Source organism: Athene noctua, chromosome 5 (genome assembly GCF_965140245.1).
Source record: "Athene noctua chromosome 5, bAthNoc1.hap1.1, whole genome shotgun sequence".
Lineage (NCBI taxonomy): Eukaryota > Metazoa > Chordata > Aves > Strigiformes > Strigidae > Athene > Athene noctua.
Genome location: NC_134041.1, coordinates 26,145,718 through 26,173,399, shown reverse-complemented (window position 1 = coordinate 26,173,399; position 27,682 = coordinate 26,145,718). Strand labels below are relative to the sequence as shown.

Here is a 27,682-nt window from a genome sequence, read left to right as displayed (position 1 = left end):
GCTGTATCTGTATAAATGCTTAGAACCCACAAGATTAGTTTTCTCACACTGAATTCTAATTGGGACATGATTAGATCGGAGGTGATCTTATTTTGGGAGGAGAATATTTACTGCATTTTCCCAGTCAAGTTTGTGTAGATTATATTTACTTTAAAGAGGAGCTGACTTGCCAAGTGACAGTGTGTCGTGAGAGTGTCTTGCTTCCTAAGCCTGTAAATTGCCAGAGAGGCACAGATTTATCAGAGGAGCCAATAGCTGTGTGCATATAGATTGTCCCTTTTAGCCAGTAATATTTTGTGTATGATTTATTTTACTGACTTTTATAAAAGACACATTTTTAACAGAAAAAGTTGGAATAAATAAATAGTGAGTTGAATTGAATGGAATTTTTCTTTGAATTGCAAACGCTATCTGTACAGACCTGGGATTCTTGCGTGTGAAGCCTTAGACTGATACTTCCACCTCTTCTTTTTGTCCTTTGAAACATTTTGGATGACTTTGTTAAGAGTTCTGACATGAACCTCCTGGACACAAACTGGCAGCCCGCTAGGTGTTCTCTACCTGATGTTACGAGGATGTTGTAGCACAAGCACTTAAAGATGCACTTACTCTCCTCTGACTGTTCAGATTAATTTCAGGTGCCTGACACCCTTAGTTGGGCACAGAATGCGTAAAATCAGCTTGCCTTATTCTGGACTGTGCGTAATTGTCCGCTTTCATTCATGAAAGCTGGCTGTAAGGAACCATGAACTCCGTTATGGAGCTGTATGTCTGAAACAGGGGGCACTGCCGTTGAGAATGAAGGGCATAATCCTGCCTTCGAGGCACATGCGCTGCCTGTGTAGGTGAGAGATTTTGCTTTGCACTTTTGGAGTCGTGCCCATGGTTTCCTCTTTCCCAGTGGTAATTTTCAGAGTGCCGTGGGCCCTTCCCACTCGTGACAAGTGTGTCAGTAGTTTTGGCACAAGTGGGCACTTGTCACCTCGAGAACTTTGTGGGAAATCCCTCTTGGAGTAGGAAGAAATGGCAACTACTAGAGAAAGAGAAGCTGCGTTGGAGAAAGTGGTTGTGTTGCAGCCTCATTGCGCCCTGGAATATTGCTCTGGGCAAGGATGGAGTGCAAACAGGCAGAAAGGGTCTTGGACCTGTGAGCAAGGAAAATGTTTTGGTTGATTCCTCCTGTGTGCAGGCTGCTTCATGTAAGTGAACTGTCTCTTGAGGACTTGTTTCCTCCTAAGTGAAATAATCTTCAAGCTCCTTAGTTTTGCCCAAGTGTTAGATTCCATATTTGTAGTTTGAGCTTTTTAGTTGTTGATGAGACTTGTGTATGAATTATGCTATTTAGGATTTTGCTTTTATTCAGTAGGAGTTCCTCTAAACACCCGTCTCATTTTTTCAGGTGCGGAAACCCAGAGCCCTCAAGCTGTGAAGAGGATGTAAGCCAGGATTCCTCTGAATCCAAACCAGTCCTGGGGACGTAAGTGTGTTTCTTCACTGTTATTTTGCACAGGAAGCCCCAGTCAGGATTCGGTACTGGGGGAGGCTGTGGGCAGCATAGATGTTGCTTCCTTTGAAATTTCAGAGCACTGTTGGCTTGCTTAAAGAGGCTTGTGTAAAGGCCACATATCACCGGTCTGGTAAGATATCCAGCCCTATAACGCAGAGATCTTTCTGTCAGGGAAATTGTCTCAGAATTCAACATGAGACGAACACATCTAGGCCAAGAGTTAGTTGATTCAACAAAGGAGGAGTGTTTGTTTCCCATGCACTTTTTTGGTGGTAAATGGTTATGGCTCGTGACTGATTTCATTGTGCATGACAGCAGTGTCTGCAGACCGAAGCTGGGGTTGTTTCAGGCAGCGTGTGTATGCGTGTTTCTTTGCCACTAGTGCCCCTGTGATCTACAGTGTTGCTTTTAGAGTGAGATTTAGATTCTGAAGTCATCCGAATTTGCAAGAAAAAGAGCAAAGCTGTTTTGAAGTGCAGTTAAAGGGGTGAAAAAGGGGTTTTCTTATCCTCCTAGCACCATATGAACGTGGATTTTATCTGTAGATGTCGGGTGTAAAAATGTGCCTTAGGTCTTCAGCATTTGTTCTTTGACAGCGGTGTGATCTGTGGTTTGCATGCATTGTGGCGGTGAAGAGTAGCTGCAACGTTATATTTGATTACAGTATGAAGATGCTCTATTCTTGTCAGCGTTACTGAGGATTGTTTTTCTATGAATGTCTCAGCTTCCACCAGTTAAGAAGACCTTAGTTTTTTTTATCAGTGCACTGACTTCTCAAGGCGTCACTGAAGAAGAAGCCTTTAGCTTCCTTTTGTTTTGAGGTGGAAGAAAAATGTGGAACTCTTCTGTCATGTCCACATGTCACACAGTCCAATCAAGACTGAGAAATACGCTGCACTGTTTTAATTCCTGAGATTCAGGCAGACTGTCGATTCAATTCTGTTCTACAATACCGAGCGTGGTCTTCCCACTGCTTACCTCCCTGCTTTTCTGATGGCTTGTGTGTTGGGATTAGGGGGGTTTTGAGTCTGGCTTAAAAGGGTTCAAGCATCCCCAGTCCAGAACTGTGCCGTTAACATACTGAACACCTTCCTGTCCTCCGTTGTCTGAATGGATTGGTTGGACAGTGAGGTCGCTTTGCCTTCCGTCACTCACGCAGCAACTGTTTTGCTTAAGCACCAGAGATAAATTGGTAAAAGCTTCTTGGCTGTGAGCATTTCAGTAGCTGTCTCTGACAAGAAGAGATGTAGAGCTTAATTAATGTCTGTAAATGACACAGGACTCTCTGAGGCTTTAGTTAGAAACACATGTTATCGCTTGTTAGGTTTGGGTTTTTTTAGCACTTAGCAAGGACAGCAAGCTAGAAGCTCTACTGATTTGGGCTGTTCCTCTTGCCCCATGAGACTCAACGTGGGAGCTCAATTCTCTGATTTTTTTTCCTGGCTGCTGTGACAGAGAGCTGTCAGTATTTTCCTCCCCTTTGCCATGAGAAGTCATCAAAGAACAGCTGGTAGTTAAAAATTCATCACAAGCACCAAGAAGGCAGTGTTCTGTAATGGGTAGAGGCAGTAGTAGGCAGCCAGCAGGTTCCCACACTGCCATGCAAAATGAGCTCCAGGGTCTCTTCCAGCTTTGGGCAACCCATTTGACTTTCCCCTTTCCCAGTCAGTCCAGGCACAGAATATGAGCTACAGCAGTACCCTTCCTGCAGAATAGATGAAGCATTTGTACTGGGGATGAGGAGAATAATTTCACCAGTGTAAATCAGGTTGGGATTAGTCCCCCAACTGCCGTGTCATGGACCCAAAGGAGCTTGGTTATGAGATGGAGAACACTCAGTGTGTTTATGTATCTCAGAATAGACCTGCAAGTCCCGTGCCAGGGCTTGAGTGCGCTTGTGGCACAGCCTCGTTTGAGAGCCTTGTGGGAGCTCATTGTCTACATGTGAAATCTGTGTTCATATTTGAACTCCTCTCGTGATCTCGTAACTTGAGGAAGGAGAGGTCCTCCTGGTATGCTTGTCCATTTTGCAGCTATTAACAGGATAGACCTGAGCCACTATATCTGTCTTTTTGAGGATTTGAACTTTAAAAGCCAAGTGCCTGGTTGTCAGGAGCACAGAGTACAGATGTTCTTTGAGCTGACACATCAGTGTGTCTGGCTGGATGCTTGTGGTCAGAGGTTTTTACTGAGAGCATGGCCCTTCATGGAATATCAGTGGGAGTGTGGGATACCGTTATTGCACGAGGGTTTTGTGAAGTGGGGTTATTGGAACAGGTATCAGGGAAGGTTTCTGTAGATGTGAAAAATACGGCCATTGGAGGGCTAAGCTCTCACAGCTAACTACAGAGCGCGGCCCTAAGCGTTTGGTGAAGTGGATAGGACCTGCTGCAAACCAGGGCTGTTGTCACTTGGTCATCTCAGCTGTTTTTCTGATGGCAGTGGAGCTCATGAGATCGGCTTCTCTAGAAGACGGTTTCTTCTTTCCTGAACATCTTCCCCCGCTTTCCCTGACAGCAATACCTGTAAGTCACCACCCCTCGTGCCCGCAGCAGCACTTATGACTCCATGATGTACAGAATCAGTTGTTCTGGCCTATAGTAATCAGAACAGAGGAGTAGCGTAAGAACTCCTAGCTTTTGATTTTGGCTCTCCCGCTTAGGTAGGTAAGGAACAAGGCACGGATAAGCCATCTGTGCTTTTCTTTTGTGTCAGGAAAGGGGTATGATCCTACTTGCTTTGTAGGGACGTTATGTGGCTCAATTAATAGCGATGTTGAAATGCCTAAGTGCCAGTCCTGCTGTGATTGTGATAATAGCTGTGGTTGCTCAAGTGCAGTAACTTTGCAGCCAGGTAAGAAGTCAGACGAGGAAAGAGCAGCCACCCTGGGGAGCAGACCGTACAGTTAGATTTACTACCGTGAGCTTTACCTCTCAGTCTGTACTAATTCTGACATAGAGCACGGGGAGCAATACAAATTGACAGTGCACGTATCCAAGAATGTAAAACTGTTGAGGAATTCATTCTTCTGAACGGGTAATTCTTCCTATACCCTCAGTTTTGGATTCTATGTTTCGGGCACAGGTATCTTTGAAGAATAAAATACGAAAGGACAGCAAGTTTGTGGGGGTGCTAGTAACTTTAAAGAGGAGCTGACTTGCCAAGTGACAGTGTGTCGTGAGAGTGTCTTGCTTCCTAGGCCTGTAAATTGCCAAAGAGGCACAGATTTATCAGAGGAGCCAACAGCTGTGTGCGTATAGATTGTCCCTTTTAGCCAGTAATATTTTGTGTATGATTTATTTTACTGACTTTTATAAAAGACACGTTTTTAACAGAAAAAGTTGGAATAAATATATAGTGAGTTGAATTGAATGGAATTTTTCTTTGAATTGCAAACGCTATCTGTACAGACCTGGGATTCTTGCGTGTGAAGCCTTAGACTGATACTTCCACCTCTTCTTTTTGTCCTTTGAAACATTTTGGATGACTTTGTTAAGAGTTCTGACATGAACCTCCTGGACACAAACTGGCAGCCCGCTAGGTGTTCTCTATCTGATGTTACGAGGATGTTGTAGCACAAGCACTTAAAGATGCACTTACTCTCCTCTGACTGTTCAGATTAATTTCAGGTGCCTGACACCCTTAGTTGGGCACAGAATGCGTAAAATCAGCTTGCCTTATTCTGGACTGTGCGTAATTGTCCGCTTTCATTCATGAAAGCTGGCTGTAAGGAACCATGAACTCCGTTATGGAGCTGTATGTCTGAAACAGGGGGCACTGCCGTTGAGAATGAAGGGCATAATCCTGCCTTCGAGGCACATGCGCTGCCTGTGTAGGTGAGAGATTTTGCTTTGCACTTTTGGAGTCGTGCCCATGGTTTCCTCTTTCCCAGTGGTAATTTTCAGAGTGCCGTGGGCCCTTCCCACTCGTGACAAGTGTGTCAGTAGTTTTGGCACAAGTGGGCACTTGTCACCTCGAGAACTTTGTGGGAAATCCCTCTTGGAGTAGGAAGAAATGGCAACTACTAGAGAAAGAGAAGCTGCGTTGGAGAAAGTGGTTGTGTTGCAGCCTCATTGCGCCCTGGAATATTGCTCTGGGCAAGGATGGAGTGCAAACAGGCAGAAAGGGTCTTGGACCTGTGAGCAAGGAAAATGTTTTGGTTGATTCCTCCTGTGTGCAGGCTGCTTCATGTAAGTGAACTGTCTGTCTCTTGAGGACTTGTTTCCTCCTAAGTGAAATAATCTTCAAGCTCCTTAGTTTTGCCCAAGTGTTAGATTCCATATTTGTAGTTTGAGCTTTTTAGTTGTTGATGAGACTTGTATATGAATTATGCTATTTAGGATTTTGCTTTTATTCAGTAGGAGTTCCTCTAAACACCCGTCTCATTTTTTCAGGTGCGGAAACCCAGAGCCCTCAGGCTGTGAAGAAGATGTAAGCCAGGATTCCTCTGAATCCAAACCAGTCCTGGGGACGTAAGTGTGTTTCTTCACTGTTATTTTGCACAGGAAGCCCCAGTCAGGATTCGGTACTGGGGGAGGCTGTGGGCAGCATAGATGTTGCTTCCTTTGAAATTTCAGAGCACTGTTGGCTTGCTTAAAGAGGCTTGTGTAAAGGCCACATATCACCGGTCTGGTAAGATATCCAGCCCTATAACGCAGAGATCTTTCTGTCAGGGAAATTGTCTCAGAATTCAACATGAGACGAACACATCTAGGCCAAGAGTTAGTTGATTCAACAAAGGAGGAGTGTTTGTTTCCCCTGCTTTACCTCTGGTGGTAAATGGTTATGGCTTGTGACTGATTTCATTGTGCATGACAGCAGTGTCTGCAGACCGAAGCTGGGGTTGTTTCAGGCAGCGTGTGTATGCGTGTTTCTTTGCCACTAGTGCCCCTGTGATCTACAGTGTTGCTTTTAGAGTGAGATTTAGATTCTGAAGTCATCTGAATTTGCAAGTAAAAGAGCAAAGCTGTTTTGAAGTGCAGTTAAAGGGGTGAAAAAGGGGTTTTCTTATCCTCCTAGCACCATATGAACGTGGATTTTATCTGTAGATGTCGGGTGTAAAAATGTGCCTTAGGTCTTCAGCATTTGTTCTTTGACAGCGGTGTGATCTGTGGTTTGCATGCATTGTGGCGGTGAAGAGTAGCTGCAACGTTATATTTGATTACAGTATGAAGATGCTCTATTCTTGTCAGCGTTACTGAGGATTGTTTTTCTATGAATGTCTCAGCTTCCACCAGTTAAGAAGACCTTAGTTTTTTTTATCAGTGCACTGACTTCTCAAGGCGTCACTGAAGAAGAAGCCTTTAGCTTCCTTTTGTTTTGAGGTGGAAGAAAAATGTGGAACTCTTCTGTCATGTCCACATGTCACACAGTCCGATCAAGACTGAGAAATACGCTGCACTGTTTTAATTCCTGAGATTCAGGCAGACTGTCGATTCAATTCTGTTCTACAATACCGAGCGTGGTCTTCCCACTGCTTACCTCCCTGCTTTTCTGATGGCTTGTGTGTTGGGATTAGGGGGGTTTTGAGTCTGGCTTAAAAGGGTTCAAGCATCCCCAGTCCAGAAATGTGCCGTTAACATACTGAACACCTTCCTGTCCTCCGTTGTCTGAATGGATTGGTTGGACAGTGAGGTCGCTTTGCCTTCCGTCACTCACGCAGCAACTGTTTTGCTTAAGCACCAGAGATAAATTGGTAAAAGCTCCTTGGCTGTGAGCATTTCAGTAGCTGTCTCTGACAAGAAGAGATGTAGAGCTTAATTAATGTCTGTAAATGACACAGGACTCTCTGAGGCTTTAGTTAGAAACACATGTTATCGCTTGTTAGGTTTGGTTTTTTTTAGCACTTAGCAAGGACAGCAAGCTAGAAGCTCTACTGATTTGGGCTGTTCCTCTTGCCCCATGAGACTCAACGTGGGAGCTCAATTCTCTGATTTTTTTTCCTGGCTGCTGTGACAGAGAGCTATCAGTATTTTCCTCCCCTTTGCCATGAGAAGTCATCAAAGAACAGCTGGTAGTTAAAAATTCATCACAAGCACCAAGAAGGCAGTGTTCTGTAATGGGTAGAGGCAGTAGTAGGCAGCCAGCAGGTTCCCACACTGCCATGCAAAATGAGCTCCAGGGTCTCTTCCAGCTTTGGGCAACCCATTTGACTTTCCCCTTTCCCAGTCAGTCCAGGCACAGAATATGAGCTACAGCAGTACCCTTCCTGCAGAATAGATGAAGCATTTGTACTGGGGATGAGGAGAATAATTTCACCAGTGTAAATCAGGTTGGGATTAGTCCCCCAACTGCCGTGTCATGGACCCAAAGGAGCTTGGTTATGAGATGGAGAACACTCAGTGTGTTTATGTATCTCAGAATAGACCTGCAAGTCCCGTGCCAGGGCTTGAGTGCGCTTGTGGCACAGCCTCGTTTGAGAGCCTTGTGGGAGCTCATTGTCTACATGTGAAATCTGTGTTCATATTTGAACTCCTCTCGTGATCTCGTAACTTGAGGAAGGAGAGGTCCTCCTGGTATGCTTGTCCATTTTGCAGCTATTAACAGGATAGACCTGAGCCACTATATCTGTCTTTTTGAGGATTTGAACTTTAAAAGCCAAGTGCCTGGTTGTCAGGAGCACAGAGTACAGATGTTCTTTGAGCTGACACATCAGTGTGTCTGGCTGGATGCTTGTGGTCAGAGGTTTTTACTGAGAGCATGGCCCTTCATGGAATATCAGTGGGAGTGTGGGATACCGTTATTGCACGAGGGTTTTGTGAAGTGGGGTTATTGGAACAGGTATCAGGGAAGGTTTCTGTAGATGTGAAAAATACGGCCATTGGAGGGCTAAGCTCTCACAGCTAACTACAGAGCGCGGCCCTAAGCGTTTGGTGAAGTGGATAGGACCTGCTGCAAACCAGGGCTGTTGTCACTTGGTCATCTCAGCTGTTTTTCTGATGGCAGTGGAGCTCATGAGATCGGCTTCTCTAGAAGACGGTTTCTTCTTTCCTGAACATCTTCCCCCGCTTTCCCTGACAGCAATACCTGTAAGTCACCACCCCTCGTGCCCGCAGCAGCACTTATGACTCCATGATGTACAGAATCAGTTGTTCTGGCCTATAGTAATCAGAACAGAGGAGTAGCGTAAGAACTCCTAGCTTTTGATTTTGGCTCTCCCGCTTAGGTAGGTAAGGAACAAGGCACGGATAAGCCATCTGTGCTTTTCTTTTGTGTCAGGAAAGGGGTATGATCCTACTTGCTTTGTAGGGACGTTATGTGGCTCAATTAATAGCGATGTTGAAATGCCTAAGTGCCAGTCCTGCTGTGATTGTGATAATAGCTGTGGTTGCTCAAGTGCAGTAACTTTGCAGCCAGGTAAGAAGTCAGACGAGGAAAGAGCAGCCACCCTGGGGAGCAGACCGTACAGTTAGATTTACTACCGTGAGCTTTACCTCTCAGTCTGTACTAATTCTGACATAGAGCACGGGGAGCAATACAAATTGACAGTGCACGTATCCAAGAATGTAAAACTGTTGAGGAATTCATTCTTCTGAACGGGTAATTCTTCCTATACCCTCAGTTTTGGATTCTATGTTTCGGGCACAGGTATCTTTGAAGAATAAAATACGAAAGGACAGCAAGTTTGTGGGGGTGCTAGTAACTTTAAAGAGGAGCTGACTTGCCAAGTGACAGTGTGTCGTGAGAGTGTCTTGCTTCCTAAGCCTGTAAATTGCCAAAGAGGCACAGATTTATCAGAGGAGCCAACAGCTGTGTGCGTATAGATTGTCCCTTTTAGCCAGTAATATTTTGTGTATGATTTATTTTACTGACTTTTATAAAAGACACGTTTTTAACAGAAAAAGTTGGAATAAATAAATAGTGAGTTGAATTGAATGGAATTTTTCTTTGAATTGCAAACGCTATCTGTACAGACCTGGGATTCTTGCATGTGAAGCCTTAGACTGATACTTCCACCTCTTCTTTTTGTCCTTTGAAACATTTTGGATGACTTTGTTAAGAGTTCTGACATGAACCTCCTGGACACAAACTGGCAGCCCGCTAGGTGTTCTCTATCTGATGTTACGAGGATGTTGTAGCACAAGCACTTAAAGATGCACTTACTCTCCTCTGACTGTTCAGATTAATTTCAGGTGCCTGACACCCTTAGTTGGGCACAGAATGCGTAAAATCAGCTTGCCTTATTCTGGACTGTGCGTAATTGTCCGCTTTCATTCATGAAAGCTGGCTGTAAGGAACCATGAACTCCGTTATGGAGCTGTATGTCTGAAACAGGGGGCACTGCCGTTGAGAATGAAGGGCATAATCCTGCCTTCGAGGCACATGCGCTGCCTGTGTAGGTGAGAGATTTTGCTTTGCACTTTTGGAGTCGTGCCCATGGTTTCCTCTTTCCCAGTGGTAATTTTCAGAGTGCCGTGGGCCCTTCCCACTCGTGACAAGTGTGTCAGTAGTTTTGGCACAAGTGGGCACTTGTCACCTCGAGAACTTTGTGGGAAATCCCTCTTGGAGTAGGAAGAAATGGCAACTACTAGAGAAAGAGAAGCTGCGTTGGAGAAAGTGGTTGTGTTGCAGCCTCATTGCGCCCTGGAATATTGCTCTGGGCAAGGATGGAGTGCAAACAGGCAGAAAGGGTCTTGGACCTGTGAGCAAGGAAAATGTTTTGGTTGATTCCTCCTGTGTGCAGGCTGCTTCATGTAAGTGAACTGTCTGTCTCTTGAGGACTTGTTTCCTCCTAAGTGAAATAATCTTCAAGCTCCTTAGTTTTGCCCAAGTGTTAGATTCCATATTTGTAGTTTGAGCTTTTTAGTTGTTGATGAGACTTGTATATGAATTATGCTATTTAGGATTTTGCTTTTATTCAGTAGGAGTTCCTCTAAACACCCGTCTCATTTTTTCAGGTGCGGAAACCCAGAGCCCTCAGGCTGTGAAGAAGATGTAAGCCAGGATTCCTCTGAATCCAAACCAGTCCTGGGGACGTAAGTGTGTTTCTTCACTGTTATTTTGCACAGGAAGCCCCAGTCAGGATTCGGTACTGGGGGAGGCTGTGGGCAGCATAGATGTTGCTTCCTTTGAAATTTCAGAGCACTGTTGGCTTGCTTAAAGAGGCTTGTGTAAAGGCCACATATCACCGGTCTGGTAAGATATCCAGCCCTATAACGCAGAGATCTTTCTGTCAGGGAAATTGTCTCAGAATTCAACATGAGACGAACACATCTAGGCCAAGAGTTAGTTGATTCAACAAAGGAGGAGTGTTTGTTTCCCCTGCTTTACCTCTGGTGGTAAATGGTTATGGCTTGTGACTGATTTCATTGTGCATGACAGCAGTGTCTGCAGACCGAAGCTGGGGTTGTTTCAGGCAGCGTGTGTATGCGTGTTTCTTTGCCACTAGTGCCCCTGTGATCTACAGTGTTGCTTTTAGAGTGAGATTTAGATTCTGAAGTCATCTGAATTTGCAAGTAAAAGAGCAAAGCTGTTTTGAAGTGCAGTTAAAGGGGTGAAAAAGGGGTTTTCTTATCCTCCTAGCACCATATGAACGTGGATTTTATCTGTAGATGTCGGGTGTAAAAATGTGCCTTAGGTCTTCAGCATTTGTTCTTTGACAGCGGTGTGATCTGTGGTTTGCATGCATTGTGGCGGTGAAGAGTAGCTGCAACGTTATATTTGATTACAGTATGAAGATGCTCTATTCTTGTCAGCGTTACTGAGGATTGTTTTTCTATGAATGTCTCAGCTTCCACCAGTTAAGAAGACCTTAGTTTTTTTTATCAGTGCACTGACTTCTCAAGGCGTCACTGAAGAAGAAGCCTTTAGCTTCCTTTTGTTTTGAGGTGGAAGAAAAATGTGGAACTCTTCTGTCATGTCCACATGTCACACAGTCCGATCAAGACTGAGAAATACGCTGCACTGTTTTAATTCCTGAGATTCAGGCAGACTGTCGATTCAATTCTGTTCTACAATACCGAGCGTGGTCTTCCCACTGCTTACCTCCCTGCTTTTCTGATGGCTTGTGTGTTGGGATTAGGGGGGTTTTGAGTCTGGCTTAAAAGGGTTCAAGCATCCCCAGTCCAGAAATGTGCCGTTAACATACTGAACACCTTCCTGTCCTCCGTTGTCTGAATGGATTGGTTGGACAGTGAGGTTGCTTTGCCTTCCATCACTCACGCAGCAACTGTTTTGCTTAACCACCAGAGATAAATGGGTAAAAGCTCCTTGGCTGTGAGCATTTCAGTAGCTGTCTCTGACAAGAAGAGATGTAGAGCTTAATTAATGTCTGTAAATGACACAGGACTCTCCGAGGCTTTAGTTAGAAACACATGTTATCGCTTGTTAGGTTTGGTTTTTTTTAGCACTTAGCAAGGACAGCAAGCTAGAAGCTCTACTGATTTGGGCTGTTCCTCTTGCCCCATGAGACTCAACGTGGGAGCTCAATTCTCTGATTTTTTTTCCTGGCTGCTGTGACAGAGAGCTATCAGTATTTTCCTCCCGTTTTGCCATGAGAAGTCATCAAAGAACAGCTGGTAGTTAAAAATTCATCACAAGCACCAAGAAGGCAGTGTTCTGTAATGGGTAGAGGCAGTAGTAGGCAGCCAGCAGGTTCCCACACTGCCATGCAAAATGAGCTCCAGGGTCTCTTCCAGCTTTGGGCAACCCATTTGACTTTCCCCTTTCCCAGTCAGTCCAGGCACAGAATATGAGCTACAGCAGTACCCTTCCTGCAGAATAGATGAAGCATTTGTACTGGGGATGAGGAGAATAATTTCACCAGTGTAAATCAGGTTGGGATTAGTCCCCCAACTGCCGTGTCATGGACCCAAAGGAGCTTGGTTATGAGATGGAGAACACTCAGTGTGTTTATGTATCTCAGAATAGACCTGCAAGTCCCGTGCCAGGGCTTGAGTGCGCTTGTGGCACAGCCTCGTTTGAGAGCCTTGTGGGAGCTCATTGTCTACATGTGAAATCTGTGTTCATATTTGAACTCCTCTCGTGATCTCGTAACTTGAGGAAGGAGAGGTCCTCCTGGTATGCTTGTCCATTTTGCAGCTATTAACAGGATAGACCTGAGCCACTATATCTGTCTTTTTGAGGATTTGAACTTTAAAAGCCAAGTGCCTGGTTGTCAGGAGCACAGAGTACAGATGTTCTTTGAGCTGACACATCAGTGTGTCTGGCTGGATGCTTGTGGTCAGAGGTTTTTACTGAGAGCATGGCCCTTCATGGAATATCAGTGGGAGTGTGGGATACCGTTATTGCACGAGGGTTTTGTGAAGTGGGGTTATTGGAACAGGTATCAGGGAAGGTTTCTGTAGATGTGAAAAATACGGCCATTGGAGGGCTAAGCTCTCACAGCTAACTACAGAGCGCGGCCCTAAGCGTTTGGTGAAGTGGATAGGACCTGCTGCAAACCAGGGCTGTTGTCACTTGGTCATCTCAGCTGTTTTTCTGATGGCAGTGGAGCTCATGAGATCGGCTTCTCTAGAAGACGGTTTCTTCTTTCCTGAACATCTTCCCCCGCTTTCCCTGACAGCAATACCTGTAAGTCACCACCCCTCGTGCCCGCAGCAGCACTTATGACTCCATGATGTACAGAATCAGTTGTTCTGGCCTATAGTAATCAGAACAGAGGAGTAGCGTAAGAACTCCTAGCTTTTGATTTTGGCTCTCCCGCTTAGGTAGGTAAGGAACAAGGCACGGATAAGCCATCTGTGCTTTTCTTTTGTGTCAGGAAAGGGGTATGATCCTACTTGCTTTGTAGGGACGTTATGTGGCTCAATTAATAGCGATGTTGAAATGCCTAAGTGCCAGTCCTGCTGTGATTGTGATAATAGCTGTGGTTGCTCAAGTGCAGTAACTTTGCAGCCAGGTAAGAAGTCAGACGAGGAAAGAGCAGCCACCCTGGGGAGCAGACCGTACAGTTAGATTTACTACCGTGAGCTTTACCTCTCAGTCTGTACTAATTCTGACATAGAGCACGGGGAGCAATACAGATTGACAGTGCACGTATCCAAGAATGTAAAACTGTTGAGGAATTCATTCTTCTGAATGGGTAATTCTTCCTATACCCTCAGTTTTGGATTCTATGTTTCGGGCACAGGTATCTTTGAAGAATAAAATACGAAAGGACAGCAAGTTTGTGGGGGTGCTAGTAACTTTAAAGAGGAGCTGACTTGCCAAGTGACAGTGTGTCGTGAGAGTGTCTTGCTTCCTAGGCCTGTAAATTGCCAAAGAGGCACAGATTTATCAGAGGAGCCAACAGCTGTGTGCGTATAGATTGTCCCTTTTAGCCAGTAATATTTTGTGTATGATTTATTTTACTGACTTTTATAAAAGACACGTTTTTAACAGAAAAAGTTGGAATAAATATATAGTGAGTTGAATTGAATGGAATTTTTCTTTGAATTGCAAACGCTATCTGTACAGACCTGGGATTCTTGCGTGTGAAGCCTTAGACTGATACTTCCACCTCTTCTTTTTGTCCTTTGAAACATTTTGGATGACTTTGTTAAGAGTTCTGACATGAACCTCCTGGACACAAACTGGCAGCCCGCTAGGTGTTCTCTATCTGATGTTACGAGGATGTTGTAGCACAAGCACTTAAAGATGCACTTACTCTCCTCTGACTGTTCAGATTAATTTCAGGTGCCTGACACCCTTAGTTGGGCACAGAATGCGTAAAATCAGCTTGCCTTATTCTGGACTGTGCGTAATTGTCCGCTTTCATTCATGAAAGCTGGCTGTAAGGAACCATGAACTCCGTTATGGAGCTGTATGTCTGAAACAGGGGGCACTGCCGTTGAGAATGAAGGGCATAATCCTGCCTTCGAGGCACATGCGCTGCCTGTGTAGGTGAGAGATTTTGCTTTGCACTTTTGGAGTCGTGCCCATGGTTTCCTCTTTCCCAGTGGTAATTTTCAGAGTGCCGTGGGCCCTTCCCACTCGTGACAAGTGTGTCAGTAGTTTTGGCACAAGTGGGCACTTGTCACCTCGAGAACTTTGTGGGAAATCCCTCTTGGAGTAGGAAGAAATGGCAACTACTAGAGAAAGAGAAGCTGCGTTGGAGAAAGTGGTTGTGTTGCAGCCTCATTGCGCCCTGGAATATTGCTCTGGGCAAGGATGGAGTGCAAACAGGCAGAAAGGGTCTTGGACCTGTGAGCAAGGAAAATGTTTTGGTTGATTCCTCCTGTGTGCAGGCTGCTTCATGTAAGTGAACTGTCTGTCTCTTGAGGACTTGTTTCCTCCTAAGTGAAATAATCTTCAAGCTCCTTAGTTTTGCCCAAGTGTTAGATTCCATATTTGTAGTTTGAGCTTTTTAGTTGTTGATGAGACTTGTATATGAATTATGCTATTTAGGATTTTGCTTTTATTCAGTAGGAGTTCCTCTAAACACCCGTCTCATTTTTTCAGGTGCGGAAACCCAGAGCCCTCAGGCTGTGAAGAGGATGTAAGCCAGGATTCCTCTGAATCCAAACCAGTCCTGGGGACGTAAGTGTGTTTCTTCACTGTTATTTTGCACAGGAAGCCCCAGTCAGGATTCGGTACTGGGGGAGGCTGTGGGCAGCATAGATGTTGCTTCCTTTGAAATTTCAGAGCACTGTTGGCTTGCTTAAAGAGGCTTGTGTAAAGGCCACATATCACCGGTCTGGTAAGATATCCAGCCCTATAACGCAGAGATCTTTCTGTCAGGGAAATTGTCTCAGAATTCAACATGAGACGAACACATCTAGGCCAAGAGTTAGTTGATTCAACAAAGGAGGAGTGTTTGTTTCCCCTGCTTTACCTCTGGTGGTAAATGGTTATGGCTTGTGACTGATTTCATTGTGCATGACAGCAGTGTCTGCAGACCGAAGCTGGGGTTGTTTCAGGCAGCGTGTGTATGCGTGTTTCTTTGCCACTAGTGCCCCTGTGATCTACAGTGTTGCTTTTAGAGTGAGATTTAAATTCTGAAGTCATCCAAATTTGCAAGAAAAAGAGCAAATCTGTTCTGAAGTGCAGTTAAAGGGGTAAAGAACGGGTTTGCTTATCCTCCTAGCACCATTTATGTGACTACTGGCTGGAAGAGATTTGAAATACAGGGATGGCTTCCTTGTCAAGGGGGAAATTTTCAGGACTTCCTTTTCTCAGGAAATTTAGAGGTTTCTTTTGCCTTTTACTCTGGAACAAGGGGCTTTTTTCCCTTTCACGTTATGTCCTACTCTGTCACAGTAGGTGATTATGAGGCAGTGGCTGTGGACAGTGTGTCATGTTATGTGACTGCACACAAAAGTCCTTTTCCCTAATCCCTCTGTCAGCTCATGCGAATAAAATTCTCTTTACATCGTTTTTTGAGATGCTGTCTGTGTCTTCCCAGCCTGTAATATGTGCTGTGGCCCGTGGTCGTAGTGCACCAACATAGACATGGTGAGCTACCGGCACGTTGCTGTGACGAACCACAGATCTCACAGAAAATGCAGCAGAAAAAAAGAAAAGTTGATAGTTACTTTTTTTATCCAGGCTTGAAGTTTCTTAAAACTTGAAGTAATTTGATTATTTCGGCAGACTTTGTTTTGTTTTTTTCACACTCAGTTGAAATTTGTCAACAGCATTGTGAGTTATCTCTGGAAATCCATAGCATGAATTTTACATCTTGTTACAAAATCAAGTTGAAATGATGGGAAGTCCCTGCAAAGACAGGATTTAAAGAATTTCCCATAAGCATCCATTTGTGGAGTATCTATGTACCGATCCCAATAGGTGGGTGTGGGTTAAAACCTGCATAAACCAGGAAAAGGAGATAAACAGATCGCTTCCCTCCGTTTCAGGCAGGGTTGAAACCGCATTGATGCATCAGCTCTGGTTTCCCCTCATCCCTCTCAGTCTGTGTTAGGCTTGTCCATGGGCAGTTCTCTGCAGTTGGTGTCTTTTTAGCTACATGTGTCCAAGAAGGCGTGCGATAACTTTCCTGAACAAGATCCAGTGCTCCTCTAACTCCTTAAGCGTTCCTCTTCCAGCATAACTGAGCATAACCTTTTTGCATGGTGTAATTTGACAAACCCTCCCTGTCTTTGAGCTAAGGGTAAACTCAAGGTTCTGCTGATACATTTTTTTGTTAAACGCATTTCATCCTGAGATTAGCAAGGCCAGTCTGTCTTCTGGGTTCAGCTGTCTTGGCGCTTCAAGCTCGATACTGGGCGCTGCCCGTGCTGCACATGTCACGGTTAGGGTGTTATCTTCACAGATGAGGCAATCTCACTGTGTATGTTCATGGGGGTTAGGTTCAGGCTTAGATGGCTTTTTCACAGAAGCCAAGGTTTCCTTCAGTCTTTCTCCTAAGACAGCAGATCGTGAGTAGTATGGGTTGGAGGACAATGCAGCTTCAGCTTGGTCCCTAGACTTGGCAGCAGCAATTGATGGGAGGAAGGGCAGCAAAGGAAGCGTTTGATTTAGCGCTTCCACGGGGAAGCTGCCACCCTGAATGCGTCCAGAGGAGGTCAACCAAGGTGGTGGCAGGGCTGGAGGCATGTCCTGTGAGGAGCGGCTGAGGACCTTGGGCTTGTCTGGTTTGGAGAAAAGGAGGCTGAGGGGCGACCTCATGGCTCTCTGCAGCTTCCTGAGGAGGGGACGTGGAGAGGGAGGTGCTGAGCTCTTCTCCCTGGGATCCAGGGACAGGACGCATGGGAATGGTTCAGGGCTGTGCCAGGGGAGGTTCAGGCTGGGCATTAGGAAGCATTTCTTTACTGAGAGAGTGGTCAAACCCTGGAACAGACTTCCCAGAGAGGTGGTCAACGCCCCAAGGCTGTCAGTGTTTGAGAGGCATTTGGACCATGCCCTTAACAACGTGCCGTAACTTTTGGTCAGCCCTGAAGTGGTCAGGCAGTCGGACTTAGATGATCGTTGTAGGTCCCTTCCAACTGAAATAATCTGTTCTATTCTATCAATTTTTGATGTCCTGAATTTAATAGAAGAGTCTCCATATAGCTTAAGTGGATTTGATTCTTTATTCGTTTTCATTTGGGGACTATAATCAGATCCACTTGGGGGAGGGCAAATCAGGAGCAACTTCATGAGGTCCCTGGCAAAATCTGAGTGATATCTTAATAAGATTCCATGTATAAAAATTAAATTCTGTGCTCAAAAAAGTCTTCATACTGCCTTCATGTGGGGTATGAATGCCTGTGTTTTTATTGTTGTATTAGACACAGACACCTGTGGTTGCATCAATACATGCTGTTTACAACCAGTGCGTTCTTGTGTATTTGCTCTTAGTGAAGTAGCATCAATCTTAGGAGCCTGGCTTGATCAGTGTACGGAGGATTTCAGAGAGCCGCCTGACTACCCATGTTTGATGAAGCTGTTGGATTACTTGAAGAAGAATATCCCTGGCTCTGACCTGGAGAGGAGGGCGCAGAACCTCTTGGAGAAGTTCCAGAACCAAGAAGTGGAAAAGGACGGTAAGTTACCTTTCCCTTCTGCCTTCCTGTTCTCCCGGACTGTATGGTGACACAGGGGTTTGTGTGGAGTACACTTCACTAACTCGTAGGCTAATTGATTATATTGTGAGGCTCACCAGGGACTTTTTTCTTGTTTCTTTCTTTAAAAAAAAATCTCTGTGAGGCTGCAGGTTCTGTGCGGGATGAAAGAGTCCTATAGTGTAGGTGCCTATGCCTGTTCATTGTGGGGTGGATTGGGAAATCCAGCACTTGTCTAATATTTAGCCAAAACTTTGAGATTACTGCAGCAACTAAGTCGTTAATTGTCAGCGCCCTTCCCATGTCATGGAATTAAAACACACAGCAGGTCTCTAGCTGTTTTTTTCATTTCAACACACATGCACCAAGAAAAGCCCAAACCAGCAGAAAGAAAAATACAGAGCTGTGACAAAAGACAGCTTGAGTCGCAAACCTTGTTGTCGTGCAGCTTTTCTTCCTAGGTACCATCATGACAAAGGAAGTGTCTGTGGCTGTTTTTTTCCAGTTTGAGTGGTCGGCTGCTGGTATCCAAGGACAGAGGAAAAACTGACGTTATCGGGGGTCACAGACGCTGAAACAATAGTGAACTGTAGTAACACAAATACGCTGCGTGCAGCGTCAAGCTTGACACATACCCTTATCCCGGTCAGAAAGCTTCCTGTGGCATAAGCCGAAAAATCCTAGGAGCTCACATAGAATGAGAACTAGACCCACTTCCAGCTTTCATAGAGGGGCAAGAGGGAATGATTCATGTACTAAAGGCTAAAGGAAATGAGAGCAAAAAACCCCATTTCATCCCACGAAAATCACGTCTGACGGATGTTCCAGAAATACCATGTCAAAGCGTAATACTGTGAAATGCCAAATTAACTCGGTCATTAACTCATACATGAAAAGAAGTACTGCGGAGAGCCCAGGCGTTTTCCTTATTGGACATGGGTAAATGAACAGGATTGCTGATAGGTGCCTATTTGTGTCCTTTCCTGGGTTTGATTCCCCCTGGTCAAACAAGGAAAGCTCACGAGAGCTATATTTGGGTTTGACTGTAGTTCAAAGTGAACAGAAGTTCCCAGTAGCCCTGCTTCTGCATTTGTTTCCTCACATAACAGCTGAAAAGGTTCTTTTCTGAGTTACAGATGGGTGAGTTTGAATGATAGCAGTTTCCAAATTGCAGCAGAATAGAGGCTGTTAATTATAGAATAAAATAAGAGGAGGAGACCGCAAGTAACCTGTGGGGTTAGAAGAGTTTTAGACTTGTCGCTTACTTTATCAGAGCTCCATCTTTGTTTATTTCTGCGATTTCTTGCAAAACTCTTAATGTGTGGTCTGGCATCAAGGCTTGCTGATAATTATTGTCCCAAAGCATTCATATTGTGCTATGAATTTACAAATTTGGGTCCTAATCCTACAGTTTGATTGGCGTAATCAGACCTCCATTCAGCGCTGCCATCAGCCATGCCGGTAGATTAGACTGCAGTATCAGATATGTAGATAAAAGCCATTTCTGGCCTCAATTCTTGCTGCTTGAGCAATGCAAATCAAGGTGAGTCAGAGACTGCAAATTCAAAAGGGGCACGTGGTTGCTGTCAGTGAAGTCAAGAGGGCAGCTGGGCTTTGAGGGGGACCTAAACGGATCAGCGATTTGAAGATGATGAGATACTTGAGTACGAGAGAATTCCAGCTTCTTGGACAGCAGGGAAAAGACTGGTTACACATTTATGAAGGTGAAGGAGAAAAGAGAAAAAAAGGCATGAAAAAAGCAAAGGCAAATTCTTGCCTTGCACTCCAGGACCTGATTTTAAAGGCACTGGGAGATTTTGAGTAGGGTTGCAACTTTGCGATGAGGATTTTCACTGAATTTCAAGGCGGAAGGGAAAATGAGGAGTTACACAGCCAGAAAGAGGGAGAAGAAGGTGTAACTCTCGTAACAGTTTGGTAGAAATCCATTTAATTATGCGCAGTGTTACAAAACAGTCACGGAAAAATAATGGTGGAACAGAGGTCTCCCTTTATTGCGTTTAGCTCTGTCAATAAATTGTGCAGTTGGAATGTGCAGATGGAAGTCTGGATAGAGCCTCTAGTTAATAATTTGTCACATCAGAACTGTAGCAATTTACATTGATGATTAGGTTTTGCTAATAAACAAAGAAAGGAAAACTGAAGTATTTCAAAAAACAATGATAAAATATCGCAGTCTGCTTTTGTCGCTTTAATATCTGTTCTGCTTTAACTGGTTATGAAGTATTGCACAACACACTCTGAAATGCACTGGTTGTTTTTGTTAATGAAATCTCACTAGTAGTAAACTCAGCACTTTCACTGTTAGTCTTCAACAAGTCCATTTTTTTTCCCTCCCTTCTCATGGAGTTACTGTCACCTTACAGTAAAAGGGATTAGGAAGAGGATTTCTTTTCAGAGATTTTCTGTTTGGCTTCCTCCTCTACCATGGGAAACAAGGGCATATTTCTTTGTGTTTTAATGTGGCTTTGTTCTCAACCTGTGGGAGCCAAAAGGTGACATGGGAACATCTGTGAAATCCTTTCCCTTCTGCACTGGATCTGGTCCCTTGATGAGGACAGCTCTCCTCTCTCACCTCTTCATTGCTGCCCAGGGCAGATTTAGAAGCAGCATTCAGCTGAATGCTGTAGGTGCTCACTGTTCTCCCTTTTCTGGGCAGAAATCCCAGAGAGGGAAGGTGAGGGATGCTGGAATAAACTCTCTTCAGTGTAGTTTATGTAAGCACAAATGGTGCCAAGAAATCTGATCTCTCCTTTTAGTTCCCCGCATGGGAGCTGGAATCTGGATATAAGAGCACTCCTAATGCAATATTTTGGGGATATAACTGCAGTCTTGTTCTTTTTCAGTTTGGTTTACTTTTGGTGTTTCAGATTATAAGATGCATTAATACTAAAAGGTAGATTAACAGAATTCTGCAATGTTAATAAGAAATTTTTGTTGGGGCATTCTTCTTTCAGAAGAATGTTTAGTGAATGGGTTAAGTCACTTCTCTGCTAAGAGACCCTGAACAGCTCAGTTCTCTTTTCCTTCCACCTTTTCTTTGCCAATTTAATCTTCTGGTCATCATCTTTCTCACAAAAATATGCAGCACAGTGGGGCTATTAGGTCAGGCAGGACCCTTTGTGTGTTCTGCTATAATATAGAGAGTGGTGGTTTAAAATAAACAAACATCTGCTTTGATTCACTGTTTGCTGTATAAATTTACCAAGTCGTGTTTTCCATCCTGGACAGATGGGTTCCGTGTTGCTTCCCTCTGTAACCTACGTGATGAAGAGGAAATGGACATCAGCAGGCCAGAAGAATTCTCTTTTTTCCAGGCAGACCTTGTGGCAGAACAGTTGACGTACATGGATGCAGTATGTAGAGTATATGTACTACTTGAAATGCTGGGGTAAATAGTGTGGGGCTTCTAAAAATTTTTTTTAAAGATATGTCAATGTAAGTATAGTGTTCCAGAAAAGGTCTGTTGTTGGGACACAGAACACAGCTCTGCTTGGTTATCCAAACTTGCTTCATTCATTGGGCTTTTTCCTTCAGTCATTCCAAAGATTATTTTTTTTTAAATTAAAATAAGCGTGAATGTATACTGTGTAGCCTTTTCTGCAAAGCTCAGTATTTGTACACCGGAGAAATAGCACATTTTTATGACGTATACTAAAGATGTATAGGTACTCTTAAATGCAGTGCTCTGATATGATTTGTCTGTATCAATCTCCTTCAAAATATCATGATAGAAAAGAATTTCCCCTTGGTTTTCCCAGGAGTGTTTAGCTGTCAGTTCTTTTAGGGCATCAAGCCTATAAAGTGTCTATTTCTGCCAAATATACAATAGACATATATATATATATTAAAGTATATACACTTTATGTATAAAAAATAGAAAGTGTACATACTGCCAAAGCGTGTATTTCAAACTAACGGAAAACAAATATTTACCTTTTAATGCCATATTAGATTTAGATCCGTGTAAACATGCATTTCTTCTTGTGGATAGTAGAGATTTAGGAGAACCCTGCTGACCTAGACACCTCTATTTCCCTCTAGGAACTCTTCAAGAAGGTTGTGCCCTACCACTGTTTGGGATGCATCTGGTCTCGAAGGAATAAGAAAGAATATAAGCACCTGGCGCTGACCATCAGGGCTACCATCTCACAGTTCAATGTCGTTACCAAATGTGTGGTCAGCACTATCCTGAAGGACAAGGAGCTCAAATCACAGCAAAGAGCCAAGATCATTGAGAAATGGATTCATACTGCACATGTAAGGCATTTATTCTAGACTGTTTAATGTTTCTCGTGTGGGTGCCTTGGAGTGGGGGAGTTGGAAGGGGAGGAAGGTGTTGGATGCGTTGGTCCCAGGCCATCTTAGCTCTAATGCTTTTTATTTTTGACTGCCTTTCTTTGTAACAGTAGATGAAGTGTTGCCCTTCCTCAGTTGCTTCCCCACCATGGAAGTGGGGTTGGTGCTTGTCTCTTTGGTTGGGGAGTGCTAATTAATGGGTGAGGCAGGTCCTGTGTCTTGCAGATGGGGAGTGCCACGTACTTGATGATGCAACATTTATGGGAAGATGGGTATAAATTCAACCAGTTCACTTCCCTGGAACTAAATGCTGCTCGTATCAGGGAAGGAAGAGAAGTGATGGTTGATACCATCCAAAGGTTAGACTTGTTTGCAGAAGAAAGTCTAACAAGAAAGGAGTCGGACTGGCAGCGGTGCAAGCAGCAGGCACAGTCAGGATAAGCTTTGCACTTGCCTGCCTTTGGCCATTCGTGTTCAGCCGGTGAGCATCATGCTCCCTCTCCTGCGTCGATGAACGCCATGGGACTTGAAATCAGATGTGGTGGAAGACAGCACAACTGTTTGTGTCTTATACCTTTACATATGTGTGTGTACATGTGAAAGTAAAGCAAATACAAGGTTTGAAGTAAGTGCAGAGAAAGCTAACACTTCTAGGAAGTAGTAGCCTCTTCAACACTTGTACAATTGCACTTGTATGCTCCCAGCGGCAGCGTTGTTAGTCCTGGCACCTGAGCTTTGGCAGCTGCATGGTTCAGGAGGCTGGTGTGGGGAAGAAGTCTTTCACCTCTTTTGGCACTTCCCTTGACTCATTGTTCTCGTCTGATGGCTGCTTTATAGCCCCTGTGAATGGATTAGGAAGTTTGATTCCTATTGTCTGTGGGCAGATCTTTAAGCTGCAGAGGGTACCAGCTGAAGGGGCCTTCGTGGGGCAGCCTGGGCTGCAGCCTGGGCGAGCAAGTACGAAGCAGCTTCCTGCTGGTCCCAGGGAGCAGGGAGGCCCGGGAAGCCAGGACAGGGACCGCTCTCGGCATACTTGTTCTGTGGATGGAGCACTTTGATCTCCACCTCTGTTGCTTCAGTGCTTCTCCCTGTACTTAGTTCATACACATAATTCAATGCTCCAGTCTTAGCTAAGCACGTGAAAAATGCAGGAGCACGCTCTACAAAATAATTGCACATGTCGAACAGCTAGTTGCATATCTGCTTAGCTGCCCACTTCTGAAGAAAGCTGCTTGCTTTTTGCGTGCAAATGAATGTTTTGAATAGTTAGATGTCTGAATTAGAAAATAATCCACTCATTAAAGTGCAGTTATTCACGGACTGCTGACTCTGTAACTAAGCAGCGTGGAGTTCCACGTTTGTTATTTGTTCGTGACTTTTGGATCCAGTTTCTTGGTTTACAGGATAAACTGAATACTTTTCTGAACTGCCAGCCCTCTCTGCTCCACCTAGATCTGGGGTTCCTGAGCAGGAGCAGCCAATTTTACTCACACGATTTTTTCTTTAAAACTGAAAAGGAACATTGAAATCGTTAATACCCTGTTATGCTTAATCTTTTAAAATCAAAGTTGCTTCTGCGCAGTATTCTTTCTGGTTTCCGCCCTGTGAAGGGCACAGCATGAAACAATGTTATTCAGAGCAGTCTTAAAAATTCTTCCTATATATAAATGAAAGCTTGCTAAAGTTTAGTCTGCAATCAGTTAAATCATTGAGAACACCAAATCCAGGATTGAATTCCTAATGTGCTGTGGGTGCGTATGCCTGGTCGTGAACCTTCTGCGTCACTGACAATGTAGATGTATCATCAGTATTTGGGTTAGGAGATTAACGACGTCTGAATTAGTGATGCACTTGTGTTGGAAGACTAATGGCGTCTAGATTGATGATGGCTAAAAGCAAAAGAATTTGTGCTTGTTATGGAAGAAACAGATAAGAAGGGATTCCTTTAAAATAGCAAAGCAGAAACTTATCTACCGGCTGCCCGCGGTTAGTAGTCCTTATTGAAAGTGCTGACAGGAACTAGTTTTTGAAATGAGCATGCGCTAGAGCAGCACACGCATTTACCGTTATTTTTAGAATGTACAAGAATATATAAGGACTTGTTTTTCTAATAAACTTTGGAGCTTGACTGTTAACCATATTGGTGTGTGTCTTGTCCCACAACCTCGTCCTGCAACAATATGCTTTAGATTATGCAACGTGCAGTTAAGTCAAGATGGTTCCAAATTGGATCTTCCAGTGCAAACTCCTGTTGTGTTTGAGAAATCTCAGTGCTGAGAATTTGTGCCTCTCGATCCATGTTCTCCCCGGTCTGAATTTCAAGTTGAACTTAAAGAAAGCAGGGTCTTGTTCTTAAATGTGTCGGTCTCTGAAGAAGAGCCGTTACGTGGTTCCTTTGGCTGCAAAGTTTGCAAGAAGAGCTTTCAGGTCTTGCATGTCCTACCACGTGATTGTGAACTTGGTCTTCATCTAGCCTAACTGCTAACCTGCTTCAAGTGCTGCTGTGTGCCTAGTCAGTCTTCTTAAACCACGCTTTGTTAAATGTAGCCTCCTAAGTTGCCCAAAGATTTTTATATTTTTTTTTAGGTAAATAAATGGGAGTAAATGTACTTGCCTTAGTCGTGCAGTCAATTTTAATGCAACTTGTGAACAGAGTTGCTGATATACCAAGGTCTGACTTCTGTTTATGTTAAGGTTGCTTTACATTGATTCAGTCCTACAAAGGAAATAAAGTATGTCTATTTTCACTGTAAGGATCCTTTACATATTCAGCATTATTAGTGTAATAATGAGTCCCGTCAAAATTTGCAAAGTGGAATTGTAGTTTGGATTTGGATATATTCTCATCTACATGCAACAGTCAAATGGGCACGTGTTTTGTCTGTTAATTTGCCTGTACAGACACCTGTTAGTGAGAGCTTGTATTTGCAAGAGTTTAAGTCTGTGGTGCCCGGGCGTTCTAGTTCATGAGCCACCAACAGATTTACAGGAGTTCCTTGAAGAGTCTCAGGCCAGACTTTCCCTCTCCTCCTTGCTTGCACCTGCTTTACCAGGAATCTGTGCTGTCTTTTTGAGAACTAGGTTTTTCAGTATCCTTTTCCATCCAACCTTTTCCCCCAGAGAAACTGTAAGAAATGCCTATGAACCAGTCCCTCTGTTAGGATTTGGTACTGACTCTGGAAAAGCTGGGAAGTTTTTTTCTCTTGAACAGTGTGCACGTACTTGAATAACAGGTTATTCCTTTGCATGTCTTCATTTTTAATTGACGCTTAGATGATTGAGGGTTTACATTTTAAATACCACCTATAAAGAGGCAAAGCCTGTTTTTTCCTCTAAAGGGTAAAAGGGATTGGTAACTCTAAAGAGTTTTTTAAGAAGTGTAAGATTTGTGCTTTTTAGCCTGGCTTCATGGACTCAGTTCCACTTTTATTTTTACTGGGACAACTGGAAGCTGTACCACTGCAACATCACCACAAATACATGAAAGTGAGGAAAGCAAGATATAAATGCCAAAGCCCATAAAGTGTTTGTTGGCTGGGGGGGTGGCGGGGGGGAGTGGTATTTTTGATGCTCCATATTTGTACAGCTGCCTGCTTAGCAGTGAGAATGTGTAGCGAGCATGACACCGGTCAAACAGAAGAGCACTAACATATTCGTTATGCTGACATTACATGCTCCTGTATTTCTAACCACTCCTTTCACAGGAATGTAGGATCCTGAAGAATTTTTCCTCCTTGAGGGCCATCGTTTCAGCACTGCAATCCAGCTCCATCTATCGGCTGAAGAAGACCTGGGCGTGTGTTTCAAAGTAAGCATCCCCCTCTGCCCCTGTGGCTAGCCCCAAACAAAGACAAAAAGCTCCGTGTTCTTTCTTTCCATCTTGTTCTTCTCAGTCTTCCTATTCTGCTCCTTCATGGACAAGTGTTCTCTTAGAAGATACTCTCATTCCTGTGAGGCTCAGACCCCTTTTTTTGGGTCTGGCTGCTGTGAGCTCTTCTTTCATATTGACGGGACCACCTGCCCTCAGGGGTACTGGGTCTCTTCTGTCCTTTATAGCGTATTGGATCTTCCACAACCTATTTTGAAGAACTATGGGACTACCTACTGACTCAGCACAAGCACACGGTTCTTGGAAGGTCAGCAAAAGGCCACCATGATGCTTGCCAGTTGTCTCCTCTACTGTGAAGTTGGAGGAGGTCAACGTTGCCACAAACCTTCACTAATCCTCTCTTGGTCCTGACATTTCCTTAAAACATATCCCCAAACTACAAAATCCAAGCCTGTATTGAAGATGGTATTTCTTACAGGGAAATACCTTTTTGTGCAACTGGCATATTTACTGCATGCCAGACAGACACCAGAAAGCTGTGTAGGAAAGATGGTGTTCTGCTCATTCAGTTGGTGACAAACAGATTTATGGTTTTTTCCTTTGTCTTTGATAAACAAAAGAGAAACGTTGCTCTGCCACACAGCATACTTCTGCATTTCCACTAGGAGAGGTGGGTCTTTCCTTCTGCTGCCCTGTGTTCCTGTTCCTGATCAGGATGTTGCCATCTTGTGTTTATAGTGTGGGGTAATAGAAAGGGGCTCACACAATTACAGGCTTCTGGCTTTCCTGAGTGCGTGGCACAGGGCAAAAACACAGTACTTGGGATACCTCTCACAGCTATTTTTCTGTTGCTTTGTATCCATTTACCCGCTTCCTTACAACAATCTGATACCCCTCAGTGTGACTGAAAGCCCTGCCCAGGATCGGCGTACCTGTGGCATTCCTTGTGCTGCCGTCAAATAAGGCTGGCGTTACCGGGGAGCACCAGGAGATCCCAGGAAAGTTCCTAGTTGATGTGCAGCATCTCACTGGATGCGTTTTGGTGGTGGTATCTCTTACATGCCCAACTGTTAACGATTCATGAGGAAAAAACCAGTAATCTGATCTGTATTAGAGTGCTTTCTGATAACCTAAAAGATTTAATCTTTTCCTGTACAGGGACATGATGCTGATGTTCGAAGAGCTGTGTGATACCTTCTCAGACCACGACAATTATTTGACAAGCAGGCAGCTGCTGCTGAAGGTGAGAATTAGCTTGAGTTGCAAGGCTTGTGATCTCAATCAAAGCTGAGGTTAGCCCTTTTTCTAAGGAGCCGTCAAAGCTCGTCTCTCCCCGAACTACGGTATGCAGTGCTTCAGGGAAGAGAGGTCTGTAAAACCTGTGCTTTTCTGCTGGGATGAGAGGTGATTTTGTTGTTCCTGAAAGCACCTACGCTCCTGTTAGCCTGCTGAGCTTGGATACCCCCACAGAGCAGGGTGCAGCAGCACAGTTTCTGTGAGGGCTTGTTCACAGGACAGCAGGTCAGGAGCCTTGGAGCCCCCACTGCTGCTGGAGTTCGACGTCTCTTGGGCAGGGTGATTGTCCGA

The 27,682-nt window shown here is 44.3% G+C and overlaps 1 protein-coding gene across 1 annotated transcript in view; it reads left to right on the top strand.

The window, feature by feature from the left end:
* LOC141960986 (ral guanine nucleotide dissociation stimulator-like 1) overlaps positions 1-27,682 on the top strand; it is a 56,147-nt gene that overhangs the window by 8,924 nt on the left and 19,541 nt on the right. Inside the window, exons 4-9 of the mRNA XM_074907417.1 lie at positions 5,902-5,979; positions 17,747-17,931; positions 21,199-21,323; positions 22,012-22,227; positions 25,971-26,074; positions 27,254-27,338. Coding sequence (XP_074763518.1) covers positions 5,902-5,979; positions 17,747-17,931; positions 21,199-21,323; positions 22,012-22,227; positions 25,971-26,074; positions 27,254-27,338 — 793 coding nt within the window. The remainder of the gene's footprint in view (positions 1-5,901; positions 5,980-17,746; positions 17,932-21,198; positions 21,324-22,011; positions 22,228-25,970; positions 26,075-27,253; positions 27,339-27,682) is intronic.